The sequence below is a fragment of the Mytilus edulis genome, chromosome 10, assembly GCF_963676685.1.
Source record: "Mytilus edulis chromosome 10, xbMytEdul2.2, whole genome shotgun sequence".
Lineage (NCBI taxonomy): Eukaryota > Metazoa > Mollusca > Bivalvia > Mytilida > Mytilidae > Mytilus > Mytilus edulis.
Genome location: NC_092353.1, coordinates 24,276,417 through 24,299,906, shown reverse-complemented (window position 1 = coordinate 24,299,906; position 23,490 = coordinate 24,276,417). Strand labels below are relative to the sequence as shown.

The following is a 23,490-nucleotide window of genomic DNA, read 5'->3' as shown; positions in this document are numbered from 1 at the left end:
CCTGTTAGGGGTTTAGTATCATACCATCATAACATATATGAGAAGAACATAACCCGTGTCATGCCAACAACCGGTTTTTATATGACCGCAAAAATTGAAAATTTTTTGGTCGTATATTGGTATGCTGTTGGCGTCGTCATCTGCGTCGTCGTCGTCTGAATACTTTTAGTTTTTCGCACTTTAACTTTAGTAAATGTGAATAGAAATCTATGAAATTATAACACAAGGTTTATTACCACAAAAGGAAGGTTGGGATTGATTTTGGAAGTTTTGGTCCCAACATTTTAGGAATTAGGGGCCAAAAAGGGCCCAAATAAGCATTTTCTTGGTTTTCGCACTATAACTTTAGTTTAAGTAAATAGAAATCTATGAAATTTTGACACAAGGTTTATGACCACAAAAGGAAGGTTGGGATTGATTTTGGGAGTTTTGGTTTCAACAGTTTAGGAATTAGGGGCCAAAAAAGGGCCCAAATAAGCATTATTCTTGGTTTTCGCACAATAACTTTAGTATAAGTGAATAGAAATCAATGAAATTTTGACACAAGGTTTATGACCACAAAAGGAAGGTTGGGATTGATTTTGGGAGTTGAGGTCCGAACAGTTTAGGAATTAGGGGCCAAAAAGGGGCCCAAATAAGCATTTTTCTTGGTTTTCGCACCATAACTTTAGTATAAGTAAATAGAAATCTATGAAATTTAAACACAAGGTTTATGACCATAAAAGGAAGGTTGGGATTGATTTTGGAAGTTTTGGTCCCAACAGTTTAGGAATAAGGGGCCCAAAGGGTCCAAAATTAAACTTTGTTTGATTTCATCAAAAATTGAATAATTGGAGTTCCTTGATATGCCCAATCTAACTGTGTATGTAGATTCTTAATTTTTGGTCCCGTTTTAAAATTGGTCTACATTAAGGTCCAAAGGGTCCAAAATTAAACTTAGTTTGATTTTAACAAAAATTGAATCCTTGGGGTTCTTTTATATGCTGAATCTAAAAATGTACTTAGATTTTTGATTATTGGCCCAGTTTTCAAGTTGGTCCAAATCGGGGTCCAAAATTAAACTTTGTTTGATTTCATCAATAATTGAATAATTGGGGTTCTTTGATATGCCAAATCTAACTGTGTATGTAGATTCTTAATTTTTGGTCCCGTTTTCAAATTGGTCTACATTAAAGTCCAAAGGGTCCAAAATTAAACTAAGTTTGATTTTAACAAAAATTGAATTCTTGGGCTTCTTTGATATGCTGAATCTAAACATGTACTTAGATATTTGATTATGGGCCTAGTTTTCAAGTTGGTCCAAATCAGGATCCAAAATTATTATATTAAGTATTGTGCAATAGCAAGAAATTTTCAATTGGACAGTATTCAGCAATAGCAAATCTTCAATTGCACAGTATTGTGCAATAGCAAGAAATTTTCAATTGCACAGTATTGCGCAATAGCAAGAAATCTTCAATTGCACAGTATTGTGCAATAGCAAATATTTTCAATTGCACAGTATTGCGCAATAGCAAGAAATATCTAATTGCACAATATTGTGCAATAGCAAGAAATTTTCATATTTTCAATTGGAGTTATCTTTCTTTGTCCAGAATAGTAGTTGAATCAACTTAAATCATTGCTTTATACAATATACAATGTATATTCACTTTTACTACCAACTGATAAATTAAAACAATCTTTACCATTCAGTGATAACAAGCACTTTTTTTACATTTTAATATGTATTTAAATGAGTAGTTATTGTTGCAAACTCCATTAGAAATTTGAATTGAGATCAGTTTTGGAATAAGGGAAAGGGGGATGTGAAAAAAAAATTGGGGGGGGGGGGGGGGGTTCAATTTTTTTCATTTCAGATTTCATAGATAAAAAGAAAATTTCTTCAAACATTTTTTTGGGAGGATTAATATTCAACAGCATAGTGAATTGCTCAAAGGCAAAAAAAATTTTAAGTTCATTAGACCACATTCATTATGTGTCAGAAACCTATGCTGTGTCAACTATTTAATCACAATCCAAATTTAGAGCTGAATCCAGCTTGAATGTTGTGTCCATACTTGCCCCAACCGTTCAGGGTTCAACCTCTGCGGTCGTATAAAGCTGCACCCTGCGGAGCATCTGGTTAAATGAATGTGTTTAGTTCTGATGCAAAGACCCTATAAGTTAATCAATATTAATGCCAAAATATGCAATCTTTAATGACCTGACAACAGTATCAAAACTATATCCCTTCTTAATAAGTCTATTTAAAGATTTTGTTAGCTCTGAGATGAATACTGACATTTTTGTGCTTTATAAAGAATATTTCCATAAAAAATTGGATGTGAAATACCTGAAGTCTGCATGTTGAGCTATATTTACGAATGATGGTCTTATACCGATGATAAAATTTAGTAAATATTTTGACTAGTTTGTGACATCGAAAACCCTGGTGTAATAATTTTTCAGTAATACATAAATTTCTCTCATTAAAATCTAAAACATTGTTACATACACAAGCGAATCGTACAAGTTATGTTAATGATATAGATATCAAGATCGAGGAAAGGGCAGTGGTCATTGTTAGTATTCAAAGTAAGTTCAACAGGGTAGAAGACTACATAACAAACAATTTTTAACAATTTACTTAAGTACCTACAGTTTTAGACACTTCTTAATGGTCTAGTTGTCAATACAGGGTCAGAATTCTGTGTTCGCCCTGTCTTTATCAAGTACTGTCCATCCTTTCTATTATTGAGGACCATTTTCAGTTCTATCATAGTAAAGCCAATCAAACATTTGCCCAGAAGTACTTGGAGTTCACCTGTCCATTTATTTTTTTGTAAAATGAACTGTCCAATTGAATAAACACTATAAAAAAAAAAAAATTGTTCCCTGTGGAGTTCATTCAATTTGGAATTAAAATTCTGCATGATAAACCAAACATTTATTGATCAATTTCTCATGCAACAAATCAACATTATCAAGCTACATATACCAAATATACCATCATTCCCTTTCATAGCAGCCAAGAAAACTTTGTTGCAAGTTTTTATCTAAGGTCTTTCAAGGAAGTCAAGCAGTTACTTTACCTTATTTCACTGTTGGCATTACAGGTTAAAATATAATGATTCAGTTGTTTCAGGTTCATCTACTTCATATTGTTTTTCAACGGTTTAGTACATTTATACAAGTATGTATCCAACCAGACATGAGAGCATTAATTTCAACATTATTTAGACAAATAAAGTAACAAAAGCACCAAATTTTGAATTGTCCAATCAAATTAAAAATGTCTTCTTAATAGATGGATGAAAATGTTAAATTACTAAAGTAAAGAAATGAAACCTAAAGGAATGATTTGCTAATTTGAATTAAAAGGTCCCATTGAATAAAAACTACAGAGAACAATCACAATTGTAAAATGTATGAACATTTTTAAATAGTCCGACAAAGAAGGACTCATACTGGGGGAATGTTTCATTTCTTTTGCAATAACATATTTTGTGTAAGGTTTTGCTTAAAACATTGCAAGTCAAAGACACATACATGTGTAAAAGACTATTGTTAATTCTGAATTTAATTGATGTGTTTATTAAAGTGAATCTTTAAAAACAGACAATAATGCAGGTGTGATACAATGCCTGTACATGTTATAGTAGAATGTTACTAACACTCTCAAATATTCAGTTCTTATTATTGGGACATTCATTCTGTCAAGTTGTATTGTAAATATGAAATCCAGACATCAACATTTGAACCGCTGCATTTGTTTGCACCTGTCCTAAGTTAGGATAAGTTAGGAAACTAATGTTCAGTTGTATTTATTGATGTGGTTCATAAGTGTTTCTCATTGCTTGCCTTTGATCTAGATTAGACCAATTTGTTTCCTGTTTGAATGGTTTTACACAAGTCATTTTTTGCAGGCCCTTTATAGCTTGCTGTTTGGTGTGAGGTTGAAGGCCGTACTTTGACCTATAATGGTTTACTTTTGCAAATTGATACTTGGATGGAGAGTTGTCACATTGGCTCTCATACCACATCTTCTTATATCTATTAATCTCAAAACTTACAATAACTTTTCACTATAAGTTAAAGAGTTGGAAAAGATACCAAAGGGATAGTCAAACTCATAAATCAAAAAAAAATTGGTAAAAAACAATAGCAACCAAACGCCAGACAGCAAGACAGAAAAAAGCACAACAAGAAAACTGGACAACAAGAACCCCACCAAACAACTAGGGTTGATCACCTTACCATAATGTTAAATGATTATGCCCTGGTCTATGCCTTTTTCAGTAAGCAAATGCATTAAATCAAAAACATTTGTTATATCTTTATTATTACGTAACAATAACAACTGCTTCAATACAGCTTCAAAATAAAACATCAACTTTGGTTTGTTTTTTTAAAATGCAAATGAATAAAAGCTCCAAAACATTTTCTAACAAATAACCATCTTACAACACTATCAGTTCTCCATCAATATTTATATGAAATTTATACTTCATGTAAAATGATATGATAATTCCAGAAAAATGTTCAATAAGAAGCCTTCATGTTCCATATTTTGTTCATGATTTGGTCTTCAAGTCATTGTGTTACAGTTGTCATTATTGGTCAGACCTCCGTGTTTATTCCATCATCAATACTTTAATCCATCTTGAATGTTACTATTGGTCCATACTTGAGCATCCTGATACCATACATATATGATATACCTCAATGATGTAGAAAATGATCTTGTAAATAATGGTTCAACTACACACAAAGTATCCTTGATAGAGGTGTAGGACAAACTGACTTCTGAAAGACAAATAAGGTTAACCAATTATCAAATATTCATTTCATATTATTGACAAATATTGAAATATTTATAGATTATTGTTTATCATCTCAACGAGATTGATTTTCTCGCTTGAGCCGGTACGGCGAAAGCGAGAAAAGCAATAGAGTTGAGGTGACCAATGATAATCTGTTTATCGCTATTTTACCTATAGCGAGGTTGTCAATTTCATTAGCAACACCACATGCCTCCTTAGTTTCTAGCGATAATTTTCCATCTCAAGCGAAAAAATAGCGATAAAAATATATTATCTAACAGATATCTACCCAAAAGTCTTTGCCAACTTTGCAAATTGGGTATTGAAAGGCTAAAGTATAATTTGGCATAAATATGGCAATCTGAGGATTAATTGTTATTGATTGCATACCAATTTTCATTAATTTCTTGGGAAAAGTTGAACCACAATTTTAAATGCTTGGTTCAAGCAAATATGCAGCCTGTGACGAACAAAAATGAAACTCCTTAGCAATAAAAAAAAAATTAAATTGGTATTTATGAAAATATAACATAAATAAAATCCACACTATTCTACATCTGATCTCCTTACATGTTGTGAAGCAAATGGTCCAATATTCTGTCCAAATCTCCTCATCACCTCCTGTACATCTTTTGGCTGTATAGCTTTAAATGTTATCAAATCTATATAGCCTCCATAACCACTCTGAAATAAATTCATTGTATTATATTGTAGGTTATGCCGTTGTTTGATGATAACTTCTGCCTGAGGCCAAAAAAAGTGTGTTTAGGGTTTCCTTCCAAGAAATTAAAGGGTGGTAGGTTAGGATTTTTTCAGTTACAACATTGAAAATATTTTGTTTTCACTATCAGAGATTAGTACTAGTTTTATACATACCAATTTACCAAAAGAGTCAGCTTTTTGCAATTTGTTAATTATCAAAGTGACCATATTAAAAAAATAAATCAGATACAGATATTTTAAGTTTCAACAACTGATATTTTAGTGACATTTTGAAGAAATCTTGATGGTTATTTCTTTAACTTGAAACATCTTTATTTTCATTGATTAATAACTTTTTTATTTATATACCTTCTTCCTCTTCTTAGCCTTGGCTTTATTAGCCTGTGATCCAGAGCTGTTATTATTGGTAGGAGTCTGTGGCTCAGAGTTACAAGTTTCTGTTGGGCTGGACTAAAATAAAGCAAAAACTTCTTATACTGTCTATTAATATATTGATAATGGAACAAACAGAAGGGACTACACAGTAGGATAATCTGGTTATATAATAAAAACATTATAAAGGTTGATTTTGTTACTATAAAAAGTAACTTTAAGGTGTTGTATCAAAAATTTCTTTAGTTCAACTAACAAATATGCTTCAAACAAAATATTTCAAGTTTTTCATAAGAATAATGATAACCAGATGCTCCGCAGGGCGCAGCTTTATACGACCGCAGAGGTTGAACCCTGAACGGTTGGGGCAAGTATGGACACAACATTCAAGCTGGATTCAGCTCTAAATTTGGATTGTGATTAAATAGTTGACACAGCATAGGTTTCTGACACAGAATGAATGTGTTCTAATGAACTTAAAATTTTTGTTTTCTCTTAGAGCAATTCACTATGCTGTTGAATATTAATCCTCTCAAAAAAATGTTTGAAGAAATTTTCTTTTTTATTTATGAAATTTCAAATGAGAAAAATTGAACCCAATTTTTTTAATCACATCCCCCTTTCCCTTATTCCAAAACTAATCTCAATTAAAATTTCTAATGGAGTTTGCAACAATAACTACTCATTTAAATACATCATAAAATATTAAGATGTAAAAAAACTGCTTGTTATCACTGAATGGTAAAGATTATTTTAATTTATCAGTTGGTAGTAAAAAGTGAATATACATTGTATATTGTATATAACAAAGATTTAAGTTGATTCTGGACAAAGAAAGATAACTCCAATTAAAAAAAAATCTTGCTATTGCACAATATTTTGCAATTAGATATTTCTTGCTTACTATTCTGGACAAAGAAAGATAACTCTAATTAAAAAAAAATTTGCTATTTCACAATATTGTGCAATTAGATATTTCTTGCCATTGAGCAATACTGTGCAATTGAAAAGACTTGCTATTGCACAATACTTAATATAATAATTTTAGATCCTGATTTGGACCAACTTGAAAACTGGGCCCATAATAAAAAATCTAAGTACATTTTTGGATTCAGCATATCAAAGAACCCCAAGATTTCAATTTTTGTTAAAATCAGACTAAGTTTAATTTTGGACCCTTTGGACTTTAATGTAGACCAATTTGAAAACAGGACCAAAAATGAAGAATCTACATACACAGATAGATTTGGTATATCAAAGAACCCCATTTATTCAATTTTTGATGAAATCAAACAAAGTTTAATTTTGGACCCCGATTTGGACCAACTTGAAAACTGGGCCAATAATCAAGAATCTAAGTACATTTTTAGATTCAGCATATCAAAGAACCTAACTGATTCATTTTTTGTCAAAATCAAACTAAGTTTAATTTTGGACCCTTTGGACCTTAATGTAGACCAATTTGAAAACGGGACCAAAAGTTAAGAATCTACATACACAGTCATGACAGTTAGATTCGGCATATCAAAGAACCCCAATTATTCAATTTTGATGAAATCAAACAAAGTTTAATTTTGGACCCTTTGGGCCCCTTATTCTGTTGGGACCAAAACTCCCAAAATCAATACCAACCTTCCTTTTATGGTCATAAACCTTGTGTTTAAATTTCATAGATTTCTATTTACTTATACTAACGTTATGGTGCGAAAACCAAGAAAAATGCTTATTTGGGTCCCTTTTTGGCCCCTAATTCCTAAACTGTTGGGACCTAACTCCCAAAATCAATACCAACCTTCCTTTTGTAGTCATTAACATTGTGTTTAAATTTCATTGATTTCTATTTACTTAAACTAAAGTTATTGTGCGAAAACCAAGAATAATGCTTATTTGGGCCCTTTTTTGGCCCCTAATTCCTAAACTGTTGAAACCAAAACTCCCAAAATCAATCCCAACCGTTCTTTTGTGGTCATAAACCTTGTGTCAAAATTTCATAGATTTCTATTAACTTAAACTAAAGTTATAGTGCGAAAACCAAGAAAATGCTTATTTGGGCCCTTTTTGGCCCCTAATTCCTAAAATGTTGGGACCAAAACTCCCAAAATCAATACCAACCTTCCTTTTGTGGTCATAAACCTTGTGTTAAAATTTCATAGATTTCCATTCACTTTTACTAAAGTTAGAGTGCGAAAACTAAAAGTATTCGGACGACGACGACGACGACGACGACGACGACGCCGACGACGCCAACGTGATAGCAATATACGACGAAAATTTTTTCAAATTTTGCGGTCGTATAAAAACAGGAGAAAAATGTACCCCAAAAGACCAGAAACCTTTCCCGAACCATTAAATAAAGTATCTAGAAATCAAAGGAAACCAATGTAACTAAAAACATGCTTGGTGTATCCTGGTGAATGAAGTGTAACATGACCATATCAAATCACACTAAACCACCTGAAAACTTGTCATAATTTCTGTTGGTTTTTTTAAGAATTAACTAAAAATAATCATTATACTGATTTGCATAAAATTTCTTAATTTAAATTTTGTTCTGAAGAAACAGATTTTTTTCACATGTCCTATGATAAATTATTTGTATGATTGGATATTTTTTTAACTTAAGTGATTTCATGCATATCAGCCCTGATCTATTCGCACATTTCTTCGACTCATTCAATTCATCACCAAATAAGATTTTATAACTAACTGGATCATAAAATAACTTGACTCTACGTTATTCCAATAAAATATCATTTGAATTATGGAAACACTTGAAAATTACACCTACATATATCAGCAGACTATTTCAATAATATGAACCATGTAGTCCATTTTATCCCAACTTATTTTATGATTATCTTATCTTATAATGATTAACAGGTTTGTCAATATAAGAATGGGTTCATTGTAAATAAATTGATATAAGAAAATCTTCATGAGTAATGTTAAAGTGTAAGGCTTTTCTAAGTCCTAGCTGTAAAGCATATATGGGCTAGAAGAAGGTAATGAATGACAAAAGGGATATAAAATGTGTTAAACCTTAGTTTCAGATGTACACAATAGTTTTCTAAGACTTGAAGAATCAGTTTCTGTTAGAGTTGTCTGAAAAAACAAAACTGAAAATCTAAAAACAAATAGTTTTTTATTTTTCTCAGTTTAAAACTGACATGTGCTGTACGTACATATTAATGTTATATTCTCATTTATATTTTTACATATAATCTCATGTGAATTGCCATGGATTTTTTTCGTCAATATATATGATATCAAAATTGGTCAATATCATGAACATAATATAGGAATATGTCTTGTAGTCATTAACAAATAATTAAATTCTTTACTAAAAACAGATTTCCACAAAAAGGATATTCACAGTCAGGGTAACAAAGCAAAACTTTTTTTCTAAATTGAACCCTTACTCTAGAAAACTTTGAGTAGGATAAATGTTATGGTACTATTTCTAACCTGAGCTAGACGTAAAAGTTGTCTAAGGCTCTCAGACTGTTGTGATAATGTTATGGTACTATTTCTTACCTGAGCTGGACGTAAAAGTTGTCTAAGGCTCTCAGACTGTTGTGATAATTAATGTTATGGTACTATTTCTTACCTGAGCTGGACGTAAACAGTTGTCTAAGGCTCTCAGACTGTTGTGATAATTAATGTTATGGTACTATTTCTTACCTGAGCTGGACGTAAAAGTTGTCTAAGGCTCTCAGACTGTTGTGATAATTAATGTTATGGTACTATTTCTTACCTGAGCTGGACGTAAAAGTTGTCTAAGGCTCTCAGACTGCTGTGATGTTTCTGACTGACTTGTCTACAACATAAATCCTTGTGTTAGTAAATCAAACCTTATTTATAAAGAATTTACAGACAAATGGATTTCCTTTCTATTTTTAGACTTCTTTTTTTACTTGCTATGGCATTGGAACACTGTTCTTTCAAATCATCTTAGTATTTGGCAAATAAAGCAATTTATAGCAAGAACAAGATATAATAAATCATTTAAGCAATATATGAACTTGTGTGATGATGGGACTGCAGAAATTGGATGTTCAGTAGTTGTCACTTGTTGATGTGGTTCATAAGTGTTTCTCATTTCTCATTTTTTTTTAAATAGATTAGACTGTTGGTTTTCCTGTTTGAATGGTTTTACACTAGTAATTTTTGGGGCCCTTTAAAGCTTGCTGTTTGGTGTGATCCAAGGCTCTGTGCTGAAGACCATACTTCGACCTATAATGGTTTTCTTTTACAACTTGTGACTTGGATGGAGAGTTGTCTCATTGGCACTCATACAGGGGTTGAATTTAAGTTTTTATGTGTACTGGCCAGCCAGACCAGTGGACTGAAAATCTACTGGACCAGCTCCAAATCTACTGGTCCTGCAAAAAATGACATTCCCTTAGATTTTTTGTGCAATTCTAATTGTTCATGAACCAGTACAGAATCTATAACTTAAAATTTAAAGATCCCATTACAAAAATACATTTCTGTTATATGTCGGTCACTGCAAAATTTTCACATGTTATACAATTCATGTATATATTTGTTTAGGGGCCAGTTGAAGGACACCTCCGGGTGCGAGAATTTCTTGTTGCATTGAAACCTGTTGGTGACCTTCTGCTGTTGTCTGCTCTATGGTCGGGTTGTTGTCTCTTTGGCTTATTCCCCATTTCCATTCTCAATTTTATGACTTGCAATCGGCCATATAATTAATAATTTAAGGGACGACATCAAAAGTTCAATGAAATACTTAATTCATATAGTTTTTTCACTAACCCCCTACCCTCCTCTTAACTTAATTTTGGAACAAGAATGTGTCCATAGTACATGGATGCCCCACTTGCACTATCATTTTCTGTGTTTAGTGGACCGTGAAATTGAGGTAAAAACTCTAATTTGACATTTAAATTAGAAAGATCATATCACAGAGAACATGTATACTAAGTTTCAAGCTGATTCAAAAACTACCTTGACCAAAAACTTTAACCTGAAATTTGCACTATCATTTTCTATGTTCAGTGAACCTTGAAATTGGGGTCAAAACACTAATTTGGCATTAATATTAGAAAGATCATATCATAGGGCACATGTGTACTGAGTGTCAAGTTGATTAGACTTCAACTTCATCAAAAATACTTTGACCAAAAACTTTAACCTGAAATGGGACGAATGGACAGAAGGACAGACGGATGGAAGGACGAACAGCATCTTCGCTAGCCAAGGGTTACGATCCACTCCCGCCCTCTTCACCCTTGGCGGATTGAGATAAAATTTCGGAGACACAAGGTAAGGATTTTTATTGGTTGCAGTCGAAACTCGCTGCATCCAATCAAAAAGCGCCTATAACATGATCACGTGTAAATGTTTGTAAACAATTGCCACGTGTTTATTGTGCAACAAGTCTTTACATTCTATAAACATACGACTATATTTAGTGACAACTTGAATGTTTTTAATCAATTAGTAGAAGTTCCTGTGTATGTTTCGTGCACAAATGCATGAATGTTGACGTATATTTTCATTTCCGGCTTTATCAAGGTGTAGAATCCAGACGCTACCATGTTTTTACCTCCAAATTAAAGAGTTCAAGTGCTACCATTGGTCAAGAATAATGTATTCGGAATGAGCCTGACTTTAATCTTCCGATAGATGGCACAACATTGTTTTCACGAATGTTGGCTTAATCTGCCAAGGGTGAAGAGAACGGGAGTGGATTGGTACCCTTGGCTAGCAAAGATGGACAAACGGACGCACAGACCAGAAAACATAATGTCCCTCTACTATTGTAGGTGGGGCATAAAAATTGATTGACCAATAAGGATATATGTAAAATCGATGTCAATTTAAACAAAACTTGCAGCAGTGTGACCCCCCCCCCCCCCACCCCATTAAATAATTGTAGCACTTAGTATCTCCAAGTACCATGTACAGTTGTCATTGATTTCATGGGTAATTTGTTTTGTAATCAAACTGAGATTGCAATGCAATCAGCGATTTTTATTGTTAAATTACTACTGGTCCTTCAGACCACCAGCTGACAAAATCTACTGGTCTCAGACCACTGGACTAGTGCTAATTTCAACCCTTGCACTCATACCACATCTTCTTATATCTATAATTTCAGTTGCAATTCTCTTACCACAGGTGGTGATAGGACCCCTTGTGTTGGTGTTGTGGCGATAACAGGGGCTGCTGGTCCACTAACCACAGTTGGTGATAGAACTTTGTGTTGGTGTTACAGGGGCTGCTGATCCACTTACCACAGGTGGTGATAGGACCCCTTGTGTAGTTGTTGTGGGGATTACAGAGGCTGCTGGTCCACTGACAGGAGACAGGTCATACAGATTAACTTACCACAGGTGGTGATAGGACTCCTTGTGTTGGTGTTGCGGGGACTACAGGGGCTGCTAGTCTACTGACAGGAGACAGGTCATACAGATGTACTTACCACAGGTGGTGATAGGACCCCTTGTGTTGGTGTTGTTGGGACAACTGGGGCTGCTGGTCCACTGACAGGAGACAGGTCATACAGATTTACTTACCACAGGTGGTGATAGGACCCCTTGTGTTGGTGTTGTTGGGACTTCATGGGCTGCTGGTCCACTGACAGGAGACGGTTATACAGATTAACTTACCGCAGGTGGTGATAGGACTCCTTGTGTTGGTGTTGTGGGGACTACAGGGCTGCTGGTCCACTTACCACAGGTGGTGATAGGACTCCTTGTGTTGGTGTTGTAGGGACTACAGGGGCTGCTGGTCCACTGACAGGAGACAAGTCATACAGATTTACTTAACACAGGTGGTGATAGGACCCCTTGTGTTGGTGTTGTAGGGACTACAGGGGCTGCTGGTCCACTTACAGGAGATTGGTCATACAGATTTACTTACCACAGGTGGTGATAGGACCCCTTGTGTTGGTGTTGTTGGGACAACTGGGGCTGCTGGTCCACTGACAGGAGACAGGTCATAAAGATTTACTTACCACAGGTGGTGATAGGACCCCTTGTGTTAGTGTTGTAGGGACTACATGGGCTGTTGCAGTGTTCTCCCAAGAAATTTTGGATAGCATCACATTTGGCGTAAAAAATAAATCGTATTTTTTTCAATGTAATTTGTCGCGTCGCGGTAATGCTCTATTTCCTTTATGTTATATACGTTATTGTTTATTACAAAATGTATTATATTGTTTGTATGCTATAGGCCCTTTTTTGGTGAATAAAATATTCTATTCCACCCTATGCTTTGTATCTATATTGTTGAATTCATAACTGAGAATACAATTAAACTAAAACCATGATGACAGTATTTTCAGTTTATGTTTTCTATATTCATTTATAGTTCCAGAATTATTTTTTTCCTCTTGGGCCAAATAAAAATATATGTGTATAGATACAATTGCACTAAATGTGTAGGAAAAAACACTGGTTCTTATAATAAAAAAAAGGAAAGAGAAAGTATCATATAGCAATAAAATTTAAATTAAAAAACTTTCTTTATCATGTCTATCAAATATATTGTTTCTTTTTATCAAATTGGTATATTTTTTTAACAAAGTTATCTAATTAATAGTCTGTTAATGCTTAGTTTTCTCTTTAGGTATTGTTTTCTATCTACTGTGCCATTTGTGGATATGTCGTTATTATCTTAAAATGCGGATTTTTGTCATATCTGGTCCGATTCCGATCAATAGTTTACACTAAAATATTAAATGGCCGCCGAAAGCAATGAAAAATACGAAAATAAAACAATGTTTGACAAGAGATTGGGAATGAATATGGCGTTTTTAATGCATTAAATGGTTGAAACATAAACTTAAGCCAATTATGATCCCTTTCTAAAGAAAGTACAAAACTTATATAGTTCAAAATCAAAATTTTCACTCTCGATTTACAACTAGTAATAGATAGAGAAAGAAAGTAATACTAATATTTTGAAAGTCATAAAAAGATAAGACTCAATCTCTTTTTAAAAGAGAAAAAATGTTTGTTTCTTTGAATTTTCATTTTGCAAACATATATTTTGATTTATTTTATGATTTTCTGATTACATTTTCTCCTTGTCGAAATTGTCGATTGCATACCACGTGGTATTAATCATGTCACAAGTGACAGCTTGGGGTATTAGTATCCAACCAGTTATCTCCCAAAGGGCAATTAACACCTATTTGTACGACTTTGCCCCCCCCCGCAGAGCTATAGAAAAACAGTACATTAACGGGTGTTACACAGACTCTTTTTAGATGATACACGGACTCTTTTTAGTTGTTACACGGACAATTTTTATGAATAAAATCACTCGTGCATGATCAGTGAGTTCATGGGCACTTTAACTTTCAATTAGATCTGAACTTTTTGGTTCACCGACTTATTTCCTGTCTTTTTATTGAACAAAATATTTACGTTAGCATCAATATCTATTTTCAAACATTTCCAGTAAAATACTATTCATATCAGTACACTAAGGGATTAGACATTTAACTTCAAAAGGGGCGGGGGTATGGTTTTTTTCTAAAAAAAGATATTTTGATCACAAATTTTATCAGAAAAAAATTGTTATGGTCAAGCAGATGACAAATTAATGTTTTGCATGATTCCGGATTTTCCGAATACCGTAAATAGTGCTAATTTAAACAAAAACATTTGGGCGATGGCGTTGAAAAGTAAATATTTATTTAATGTACTCAAAAAAAAAGAACATATCCGCCTCCTTTATGAAGCAAAATATTCGGTCAATAAACGTTTTCTTCAATATATGGATATGAATAGTATTTTGGACAATGCTGAAAGTAAAGAAAGGATGATACTGACGTGTATATTTCAATAAAAATAAGACAGGAAATAAATAAATAAAAATCAAATCTTATCAAAAGATAAAATCCCTATCAACTCACCAATGCACGATTGATCCTATAAACAAAAAGTGTTTATGTAATACACGTCCAAATAAGCAGCAAATCTAGAAGAAAATCATTCAACTTATGTCATCAATTTTGGGCGGTAAGCTGCGATTGGATCATATAGTAACACGTGTTTATTCCCGATCAACACTTGCAGATCTAGAGACCAGCATGAATTTAAAAAAATAAATAAAGTATATGCCTGAATATATCTAATATTAAGACAAAATTCATTTTTTCATAAACATTTCATTTACTAATGAAGTAGGAAATTCATTCTTTTGATACATTTATATTGTTATCGAATTTATATCAGTGACAGATTCAGGTCCAAATTCAGGACAAAACAGGGGGGTCCAACTTTATGTCCCCATTTAAATGCATTGATCATCCAAAACAAGGTTGTTCCAACCCCCGGCACCCCACCACTGAATATTAAATTCATGAATTTGGCAACAGACGTATTTTTTTAAGGGGGTGGGGATGGAATGGAACATCCTGCATTTTTCATCAGAAATAAAGATTACAGCCTGTTTATCTTAAAATAAATTAGCCCCCCCCCCTTTCTTCCCCGCTTTCCGTTTCATCCACAAAGATCATACGTAATCCTACTTACCACTAAAATACATGTATTTCTTTAATATATTACTTTTTTACGAAGTTGCCTTTAAAAAGTCTTAAATGTGTACAACATTCATCTTTTACTTGAAATGGCTCTTTTTTTATCAAATAATTAGATTCCTGATTTTTTTTCTTTAAAAAAAAATCTCGGTTGAAGGGAAATGAAAAATGTTTATACTATAACTTACATTTACTGCTTTATGGCTATCTAAGTATTTAAAATGTTTAGTCTTGCAAAATGTATTATAACTTTCTTGAAACGTCGTACAAGTCAGATAAAAAAACAAAAGTAACAAAGGAAACAGGCCGGTAACAACCAGCCGAATAGTTTTTCTGCACTTGTAGTCAGGTCAAGACTCGTGCAGAAAAACTATCCGGCAACGGTTGTTACCGGCCTGTTTCTTTGTTACCTTTGTATTTTATCTAATACGTAATCACTTTAAATTGCCTCTATTGTCCGACTTGAAGGGATAACAATTAACGGTGATATATTTTTTTTGTGACCATAAGCGGTAATTAGATGAAAGTTCACAATTTAGGACATGGCTTTGCCATACAGAAACGAGGAAAATAACATCCTGAAAATAATAATAGCGTCGCGGAAATTATTATAGCGTCGCGGATATTATTATAGCGTCACAGGAAGAAAATATAGCGACGCGGTACCGCGACGCTAAAACGGCCTGGGGAGAACACTGGCTGTTGGTCCACTTACAGGAGAAAGGTTATACAGATTAACTTACCGCAGGTGGTGATAGGACTCCTTGTGTTTGTGTTGTGGGGACTACAGGGGCTGCTGGTCCACTGACAGGAGACAGGTCATACAGATTTACTTACCACAGGTGGTGATAGGACCCCTTGTGTTGGTGTTGTTGGGACTACAGGGCTGCTGGTCCACTGACAAGGGACAGGTCATACAGATTTACTTACCACAGGTGGTGATAGGACCCCTTGTGTTGGTGTTGTTGGGACTACAGGGGCTGCTTGTCCACTGACAGGAGATTGGTCATACAGATTTACTTACCACAGGTGGTGATAGGACCCCTTGTGTTGGTGTTGTTGGGACTACAGGGGCTGCTGGTCCACTGACTGGAGACAGGTCATACAGATTTACACATACATTTGGTGTGTTTCTAACCAATGGATCACCAGAGGATGCTCTCATGTCCTGTTTGACCAACAATGCTAAATCTACAATCTGTAAAATAATTTAACTAGATGTTTAAAATTTGTTTTAAGAAAGAGAAATGTGTAACGAATATTAAAATCAATATTAAAAGCATTATTATTTTAGTTGGATTATCATTGTCAATTTTTTTTTTCTTCAAATGGATGTGTATAATGAATGTCTCAAAAAAATTGTTTCTTAAATCAAATACAATCATTTGAGTAATCTTTTATTGAATTGTGTATGTTGACCTCTAGCAGTCTTTTGGTGTTCTGTGTTGTTGGCAGGCTATCCTATTGAGATATAGCAAATATAATCTTTTAAACTATATAAATCATTCTCATTAATTCTTTTAAATTATTTTTGGTGTTTTAGCACCACTTTTAAGCACTGCATTTAGGCTTTTTTGTGATGGTCAGTTTTTATTGGTGAAGAAAGCTAAGAGTGCCCAGAGAAAAAATCATTCTTAGTAACAAACGTTCCATTAAAACAAGTTTGTCAGATAAGATGGTTTAACAGGATAAAAAAGCAGATTTTGTACTAATTGAGTGAATTCAGTATTATTGATATTGTTGATCCATTAAAACATATGTGAGATTAATAAATGCAATTTCTGAAATAATATATAAAGAATACAAGAGTGCACACGCTGAAATGTCTCGCCTTCTATACTAATCATTGATATTATGTTGATAGTCCTAAGTATAAAGCTAAGCTTTATTACAACTGTCACATAAACTTAACATTAACCAAGATAACTAAACAAAGTCCAATGATCCTTGAAAAAGAGGTCCAGGTCAGATGAACCATGCCAGGCAGACAGGTACAGCTAACAATGCTTCTATACAACATATATAGTTGACACATTACTTATAGTTTAAGAAAAATAGACCAAAATACAAAAACTTAACACTGTGCAATGAACCGTGAAAATGAGGTCACGGTTAAATAAAACCTGCTCGACTTACATAAAGATCATAAAATATTTCCATACACCAAATATAGTTGACCTATGGCATATAGCATTAGATAAAAAGACCAAAACTCAAAAACTTAACTTTGACCACTGAACCATGAAAATGAGGTCAAGGTCACATGACATCTGCCCGCTAGACATGTACACTTAACAATCATTCCATACAACAAATATAGTAGACCTATTGCATATGGTATGAGAAAAACAGACCAAAACACAACCAGGTGCTCCGCAGGGCGCAGCTTTATACGACCGCAGAGGTCGAACCCTGAACAGTTGGGGCAAGTATGGACAAAACATTCAAGCGTGATACAGCTCTGAATTTGGATTGTGATCAAATTTTTGACATTACATGTTTTTTTTTACACAAAACAAATGTCAAGATTTTACAAATCAATTAAAGATTTCTTCTTCAAACTTTTTAAATCTAAAATTAAATAGTTGACACAGCATAGGTTTCTGACACAGAATGAATGTGGTCTAATGAACTTAAAATATTTTTTTTGCCTTTGAGCAATTCACTATGCTGTTGAATATTAATCCTCTCAAAAAAATGTTTGAAGAAATTTTCTTTTTATTTATGAAATCTGAAATGAGAAAAATTTAAACCCCCCCCTTTTTTTTTTCACATCCCCGTTTCCCTTTTTCCAAAACTGATATCAATTCAAATTTCTAATGGAGTTTGCAACAATAACTACTCTTTTAAATACATCATAAAATATTAAAATGTAAAATAAAGTGCTTGTTATCACTGAATGGTAAAGATTGGTTGGTAGTAAAAGTGAATATACATTGTTTATTGTATAAAACAATAAAAAAAACTTCATCAGCAACATTTTATATTGGCAAATTTCCAATGAAGTTATTTACATAAAGTTATTGGCAAATAAAAATAGAAAATGACATCATAGTCATGTCTGGCAAATGTCCAACATACATTATCTAAAAACATTTTAGATAACATAAGGAAAAAAAGCTTCATCAGCAACATTTTATATTGGCAAATTTCCAATGAAGTTATTTACATAAAGTTATTGGCAAATAAAAATAGAAAATGACATCATAGTCATGTCTGGCAAATTTCCAACATATATTATCAACTTCTATTCTATACAAAGAAAGATAACTCCAATTGAAAATTAATTGCTATTGCACAATATTGTGCAATTAGATATTTCTTGCTATTGTGCAATACTGTGCAATTGAAAATTTCTTGCTATTGCACAATACTTGATATGGAATCCTGATTTGGACCAACTTGAAAACTGGGCCCATAATCAAAAATCAAAGTACATATTTAGATAAAGCATATCAAATAAGCCCAAGAATTTAATTTTTGTTAAAATCAAACTTAGTTTAATTTTGGACCCTTTGGACCTTAATGTAGACCATTTGAAAACTGGACCAAAAATTAAGAATCTACATACACAGTTAGATTTGGCATATCAAAGAACCCATTTATTCAATTTTTGATGAACAAAGTTTAATTTTGGACCCCCATTTGGACCAACTTGAAAACTAGGCCAATAATTAAAAATCTAAGTACATTTCTAAATTCAGCATATCAAACAACCCCCAGGATTCAATTTTTGTTAAAATCAAACTAAGTTTAATTTTGGACCCTTTGGACCTTAATGTAGACCAATTTGAAAACGGGACCAAAAATTAAGAATCTGCATACACAGTTAGATTCGGCATACCAAAGAACCCCAATTATTCAATTTTTGATGAAATCAAACAAAGTTTAATTTGGACCCTTTGGGCCCTTTATTCCTAAACTGTTGGGACCAAAACTCCCAAAATCAATACCAACCTTCCTTTTATGGTCATAAAACTTGTGTTTAAATTTCATAGATTTCTATTTACTTAAACTAAAGTTATTGTGCGAAAACCAAGAATAATGCTTATTTGGGCCCTTTTTTTGCCCCTAATTCCTAAACTGTTGGAACCAAAACTCCCAAAATCAATCCCAACCTTTCTTTTGTGGTCATAAACCTTGTGTCAAAATTTCATAGATTTCTATTGACTTAAACTAAAGTTATAGTGCGAAAACCAAGAAAATGCTTATTTGGGCCCTTTTTGGCCCCTTATTCCTAAAATGTTGGGACCAAAACTCCCAAAATCAATCCCAACCTTCCTTTTGTGGTCATAAACCTTATGTTAAAATTTCAAAGATTTCTATTCACTTTTACTAAAGTTAGAGTGCGAAAACTAAAAGTATTCGGACGACGACGACGACGACGCAGACGACGACGCCAACGTGATAGCAATATACGACGAAAAATTTTTCAAATTTTGCGGTCGTATAAAAATTAAACTACAACCACTGAACCATGAAAATGAGGTCAAGGTCAGATGACACCTGCCAGTTGGACATGTACACCTTACAGTCCTTCCATACACCGAATATACTAGCCCTATTGCTTATAGTATCTGAGATATGGACTTGACCACCAAAACTTAACCTTGTTCACTGATCCATGAAATGAGGTCGAGGTCAAGTGAAAACTGTCTGACAGACACGAGGACCTTGCAAGGAACGCACATATCAAATATAGTTATCCTATTACTTATAATAAGAGAGAATTCAACATTACAAAAAATTTGAACTTTTTTTTCAAGTGGTCACTGAACCATGAAAATGAGGTCAAGGACATTGGACATGTGACTGACGGAAACTTCGTTACATGAAGCATCTATATACAAAGTATGAAGCATCCAGGTCTTCCACCTTCTAAAATATAAAGCTTTTAAGAAGTGAGCTAACGCCGCCGCCGTAGCCGCCGTAGCCGCCGCAGCCGCCGGATCACTATCCCTATGTCGAGCTTTCTGCAACAAAAGTTGCAGGCTCGACAATAAAATGTATCATTTATTATTGTAATAAGTGGTAATGGTTATTCATATGACAGTTATAACATATTATTGTAATAAGTGGTAAGGGTTATTCATATGACAGTTATTACATATTATTGTAATAAGTGGTAATGGTTATTCATATGACAGTTATTACATATTATTGTAATAAGTGGTAAGGGTTATTCATATGACAGTTATTACATATTATTGTAATAAGTGGTAAGGGTTATTCATATGACAGTTATTACATATTATTGTAATAAGTGGTAAGGGTTATTCATATGACAGTTATTACATATTATTGTAATAAGTGGTAAGGGTTATTCATATGACAGTTATTACATATTATTGTAATAAGTGGTAAGGGTTATTCATATGACAGTTATTACATATTATTGTAATAAGTGGTAATGGTTATTCATATGACAGTTATTACATATTATTGTAATAAGTGGTAAGGGTTATTCATATGACAGTTATTACATATTATTGTAATAAGTGGTAAGGGTTATTCATATGACAGTTATTACATATTATTGTAATAAGTGGTAAGGGTTACTCATATGACAGTTATTACATATTATTGTAATAAGTGGTAAGGGTTATTCATATGACAGTTATTACATATTATTGTAATAAGTGGTAAGGGTTATTCATATGACAGTTATTACATATTATTGTAATAAGTGGTAAGGGTTATTCATATGACAGTTATTACATATTATTGTAATAAGTGGTAATGGTTATTCATATGACAGTTATTACATATTATTGTAATAAGTGGTAAGGGTTATTCATATGACAGTTATTACATATTATTGTAATAAGTGGTAAGGGTTATTCATATGACAGTTATTACATATTATTGTAATAAGTGGTAAGGGTTATTCATATGACAGTTATTACATATTATTGTAATAAGTGGTAAGGGTTATTCATATGACAGTTATTACATATTATTGTAATAAGTGGTAAGGGTTATTCATATGACAGTTATTACATATTATTGTAATAAGTGGTAAGGGTTATTCATATGACAGTTATTACATATTATTGTAATAAGTGGTAAGGGTTATTCATATGACAGTTATTACATATTATTGTAATAAGTGGTAAGGGTTATTCATATGACAGTTATTACATATTATTGTAATAAGTGGTAATGGTTATTTATATGACAGTTATTACATATTATTGTAATAAGTGGTAAGGGTTATTCATATGACAGTTATTACATATTATTGTAATAAGTGGTAAGGGTTATTCATATGACAGTTATTACATATTATTGTAATAAGTGGTAATGGTTATTTATATGACAGTTATTACATCATAACATGAACACCCACAAACAAGAATTATAGTTGGTCTTTCTGACAGGGGAAATGAAACTGTTGAAACTTACAAGTTTTATATTTTGATCTCTTATTCTGAAATTAATTAGATAAATGACAGCCCATATAAAATTACTTCTGACCATAAGCTCTAACATATGCAGTTAGTAAGGTCTAGTAACATTATATTCACACCTGTGCAACAGTTTCATAAGAGAAATATGACAGGACTTCTAGAGCATGTGGATTTGGTTTGACTTCTAAGTTTATACCAGTCAACAGCCATTCTTTAAATCTTTGGGTTTTATATCTTCTGTCTGTAAAGAGAGAGAGAGAGAGAACATATGATAAAAGTCGTTAACAGTCAGATAACTACGGTGACCCACCTTTCAATCATATAGTACTGTAAATAAGGAATTGATTACAAGGTTTTTATTAATTTCAATAAGTGAGTATCATGATCATTAGAAGAACTCACATTCTTATATCTTATACATATTCATTGTACCTTCATGCAAATTTTGCTAAAATCGCAAGAATTAACCTCACTTTTTCGTCCATTCTTAATAAATCACAATAATAAATGCATGCAATAATTTCTGAATTTACAGTTTAAAATTTAACATGTTCTGTATGATGTTCAATGTACTTCCTGTTCCAACCTCATTACTCCTATTTCATGATCGCAATAAGTAAATTGGCTACATTTATTGGAACAAAAGTGCAGTGTCAAGATTCTTACTTCTAACATCTTAAAGTTATATAAACACCTTCCTTGTCTGTAATTGTAGTTACTAGACTTAATTGATTACAGCATGCAACATCATTTACTTAGCATTAGTTTATCAGCCTACACAAGCTCTGGTTGATAAAAAACCCTTGTAAATACTGATAAACATGCAATATTCATTCAATAAACTAGATAGAGGATAGGTACTAACTAACCTTTTTTCATCCTCATAAAATACAATTTTGAAAAAAAGCAGTAAATATATGAATTCTGATTACAATTTAAGCAACATGCAAGCTTAAAGCAAATATATACATATAAAACAATAATGTGTCCATTTATAGTACATGGATGCCTCACTCGCATAATTCTAATTTGTCATAAAATCAGAAATATCAAGTCATAGGGAACATGTGTAGAAAGTTTCAACTTGATTTGACTTCCTACTTCATAAAAATCTACCTTAACCAAAAACTATAACTTGAAGCAGAACAGACGAATGAACAAACAGACAAATAGACAGAATAAACAATAATATACAATTAAAGCCTTTGTATGAGGTCGATACAAGGATATATATTAACCTGAAAGAAGTATATTGACTGAGGACAAAGTCCGAGGTCAACATACTTCTTTGGGTCGATATATCCTGTATTGACCTCATACATAGGCTATAATTGTAATACAGTCGAAACCTCGTTGTGTCGAACTCGGTTGTGTCGAAAACTTGGATGAGTCGAAGTAATTTCTCGGTCCCGGTAAAATTCCCGTTTGATCAATGCATAATTACCACTGATGAGTCGGAACTCGGTTGATTTGAATACTCGGTTAAGTCGAGTAAATTGTATAGTCCCGTCGAAAAAAAATAATGTAAATTGACCCCGATGTCTCAACTTCGAAAGTAAGAATTTTCAAAAGATGCAGACCTAATCATAAAAATTCAAATCGGTAGTATTTCTTATGTCAACTAATCATTTTCAAAAGAGATTAAAGCTGAGTAAACATA

General features: G+C 32.9%; 1 protein-coding gene across 25 annotated transcripts in view; it reads right to left on the bottom strand.

The window, feature by feature from the left end:
• Positions 1–4,303: 4,303 nt before the first annotated feature.
• LOC139490725 (transcription initiation protein SPT3 homolog) overlaps positions 4,304–23,490 on the bottom strand; it is a 102,732-nt gene continuing 83,545 nt past the window's right edge. For 15 of the 25 annotated variants that reach the window (XM_071277683.1, XM_071277678.1, XM_071277691.1 and 12 more), the window contains 6 exons: positions 21,950–22,071; positions 16,445–16,618; positions 9,655–9,717; positions 5,877–5,978; positions 5,376–5,489; positions 4,304–4,788 (listed from right to left, as the gene is read on the bottom strand). In XM_071277683.1, coding sequence (XP_071133784.1) covers positions 4,744–4,788; positions 5,376–5,489; positions 5,877–5,978; positions 9,655–9,717; positions 16,445–16,618; positions 21,950–22,071 — 620 coding nt within the window. In that variant the 3' untranslated portion in view covers positions 4,304–4,743. Of the gene's footprint in view, positions 4,789–5,375; positions 5,490–5,876; positions 5,979–8,939; positions 9,003–9,654; positions 9,718–16,444; positions 16,619–21,949; positions 22,072–23,490 lie in introns of all 25 variants that reach the window. The other 10 variants (XM_071277671.1, XM_071277674.1, XM_071277673.1 and 7 more) reach the window with 1 other exon arrangement.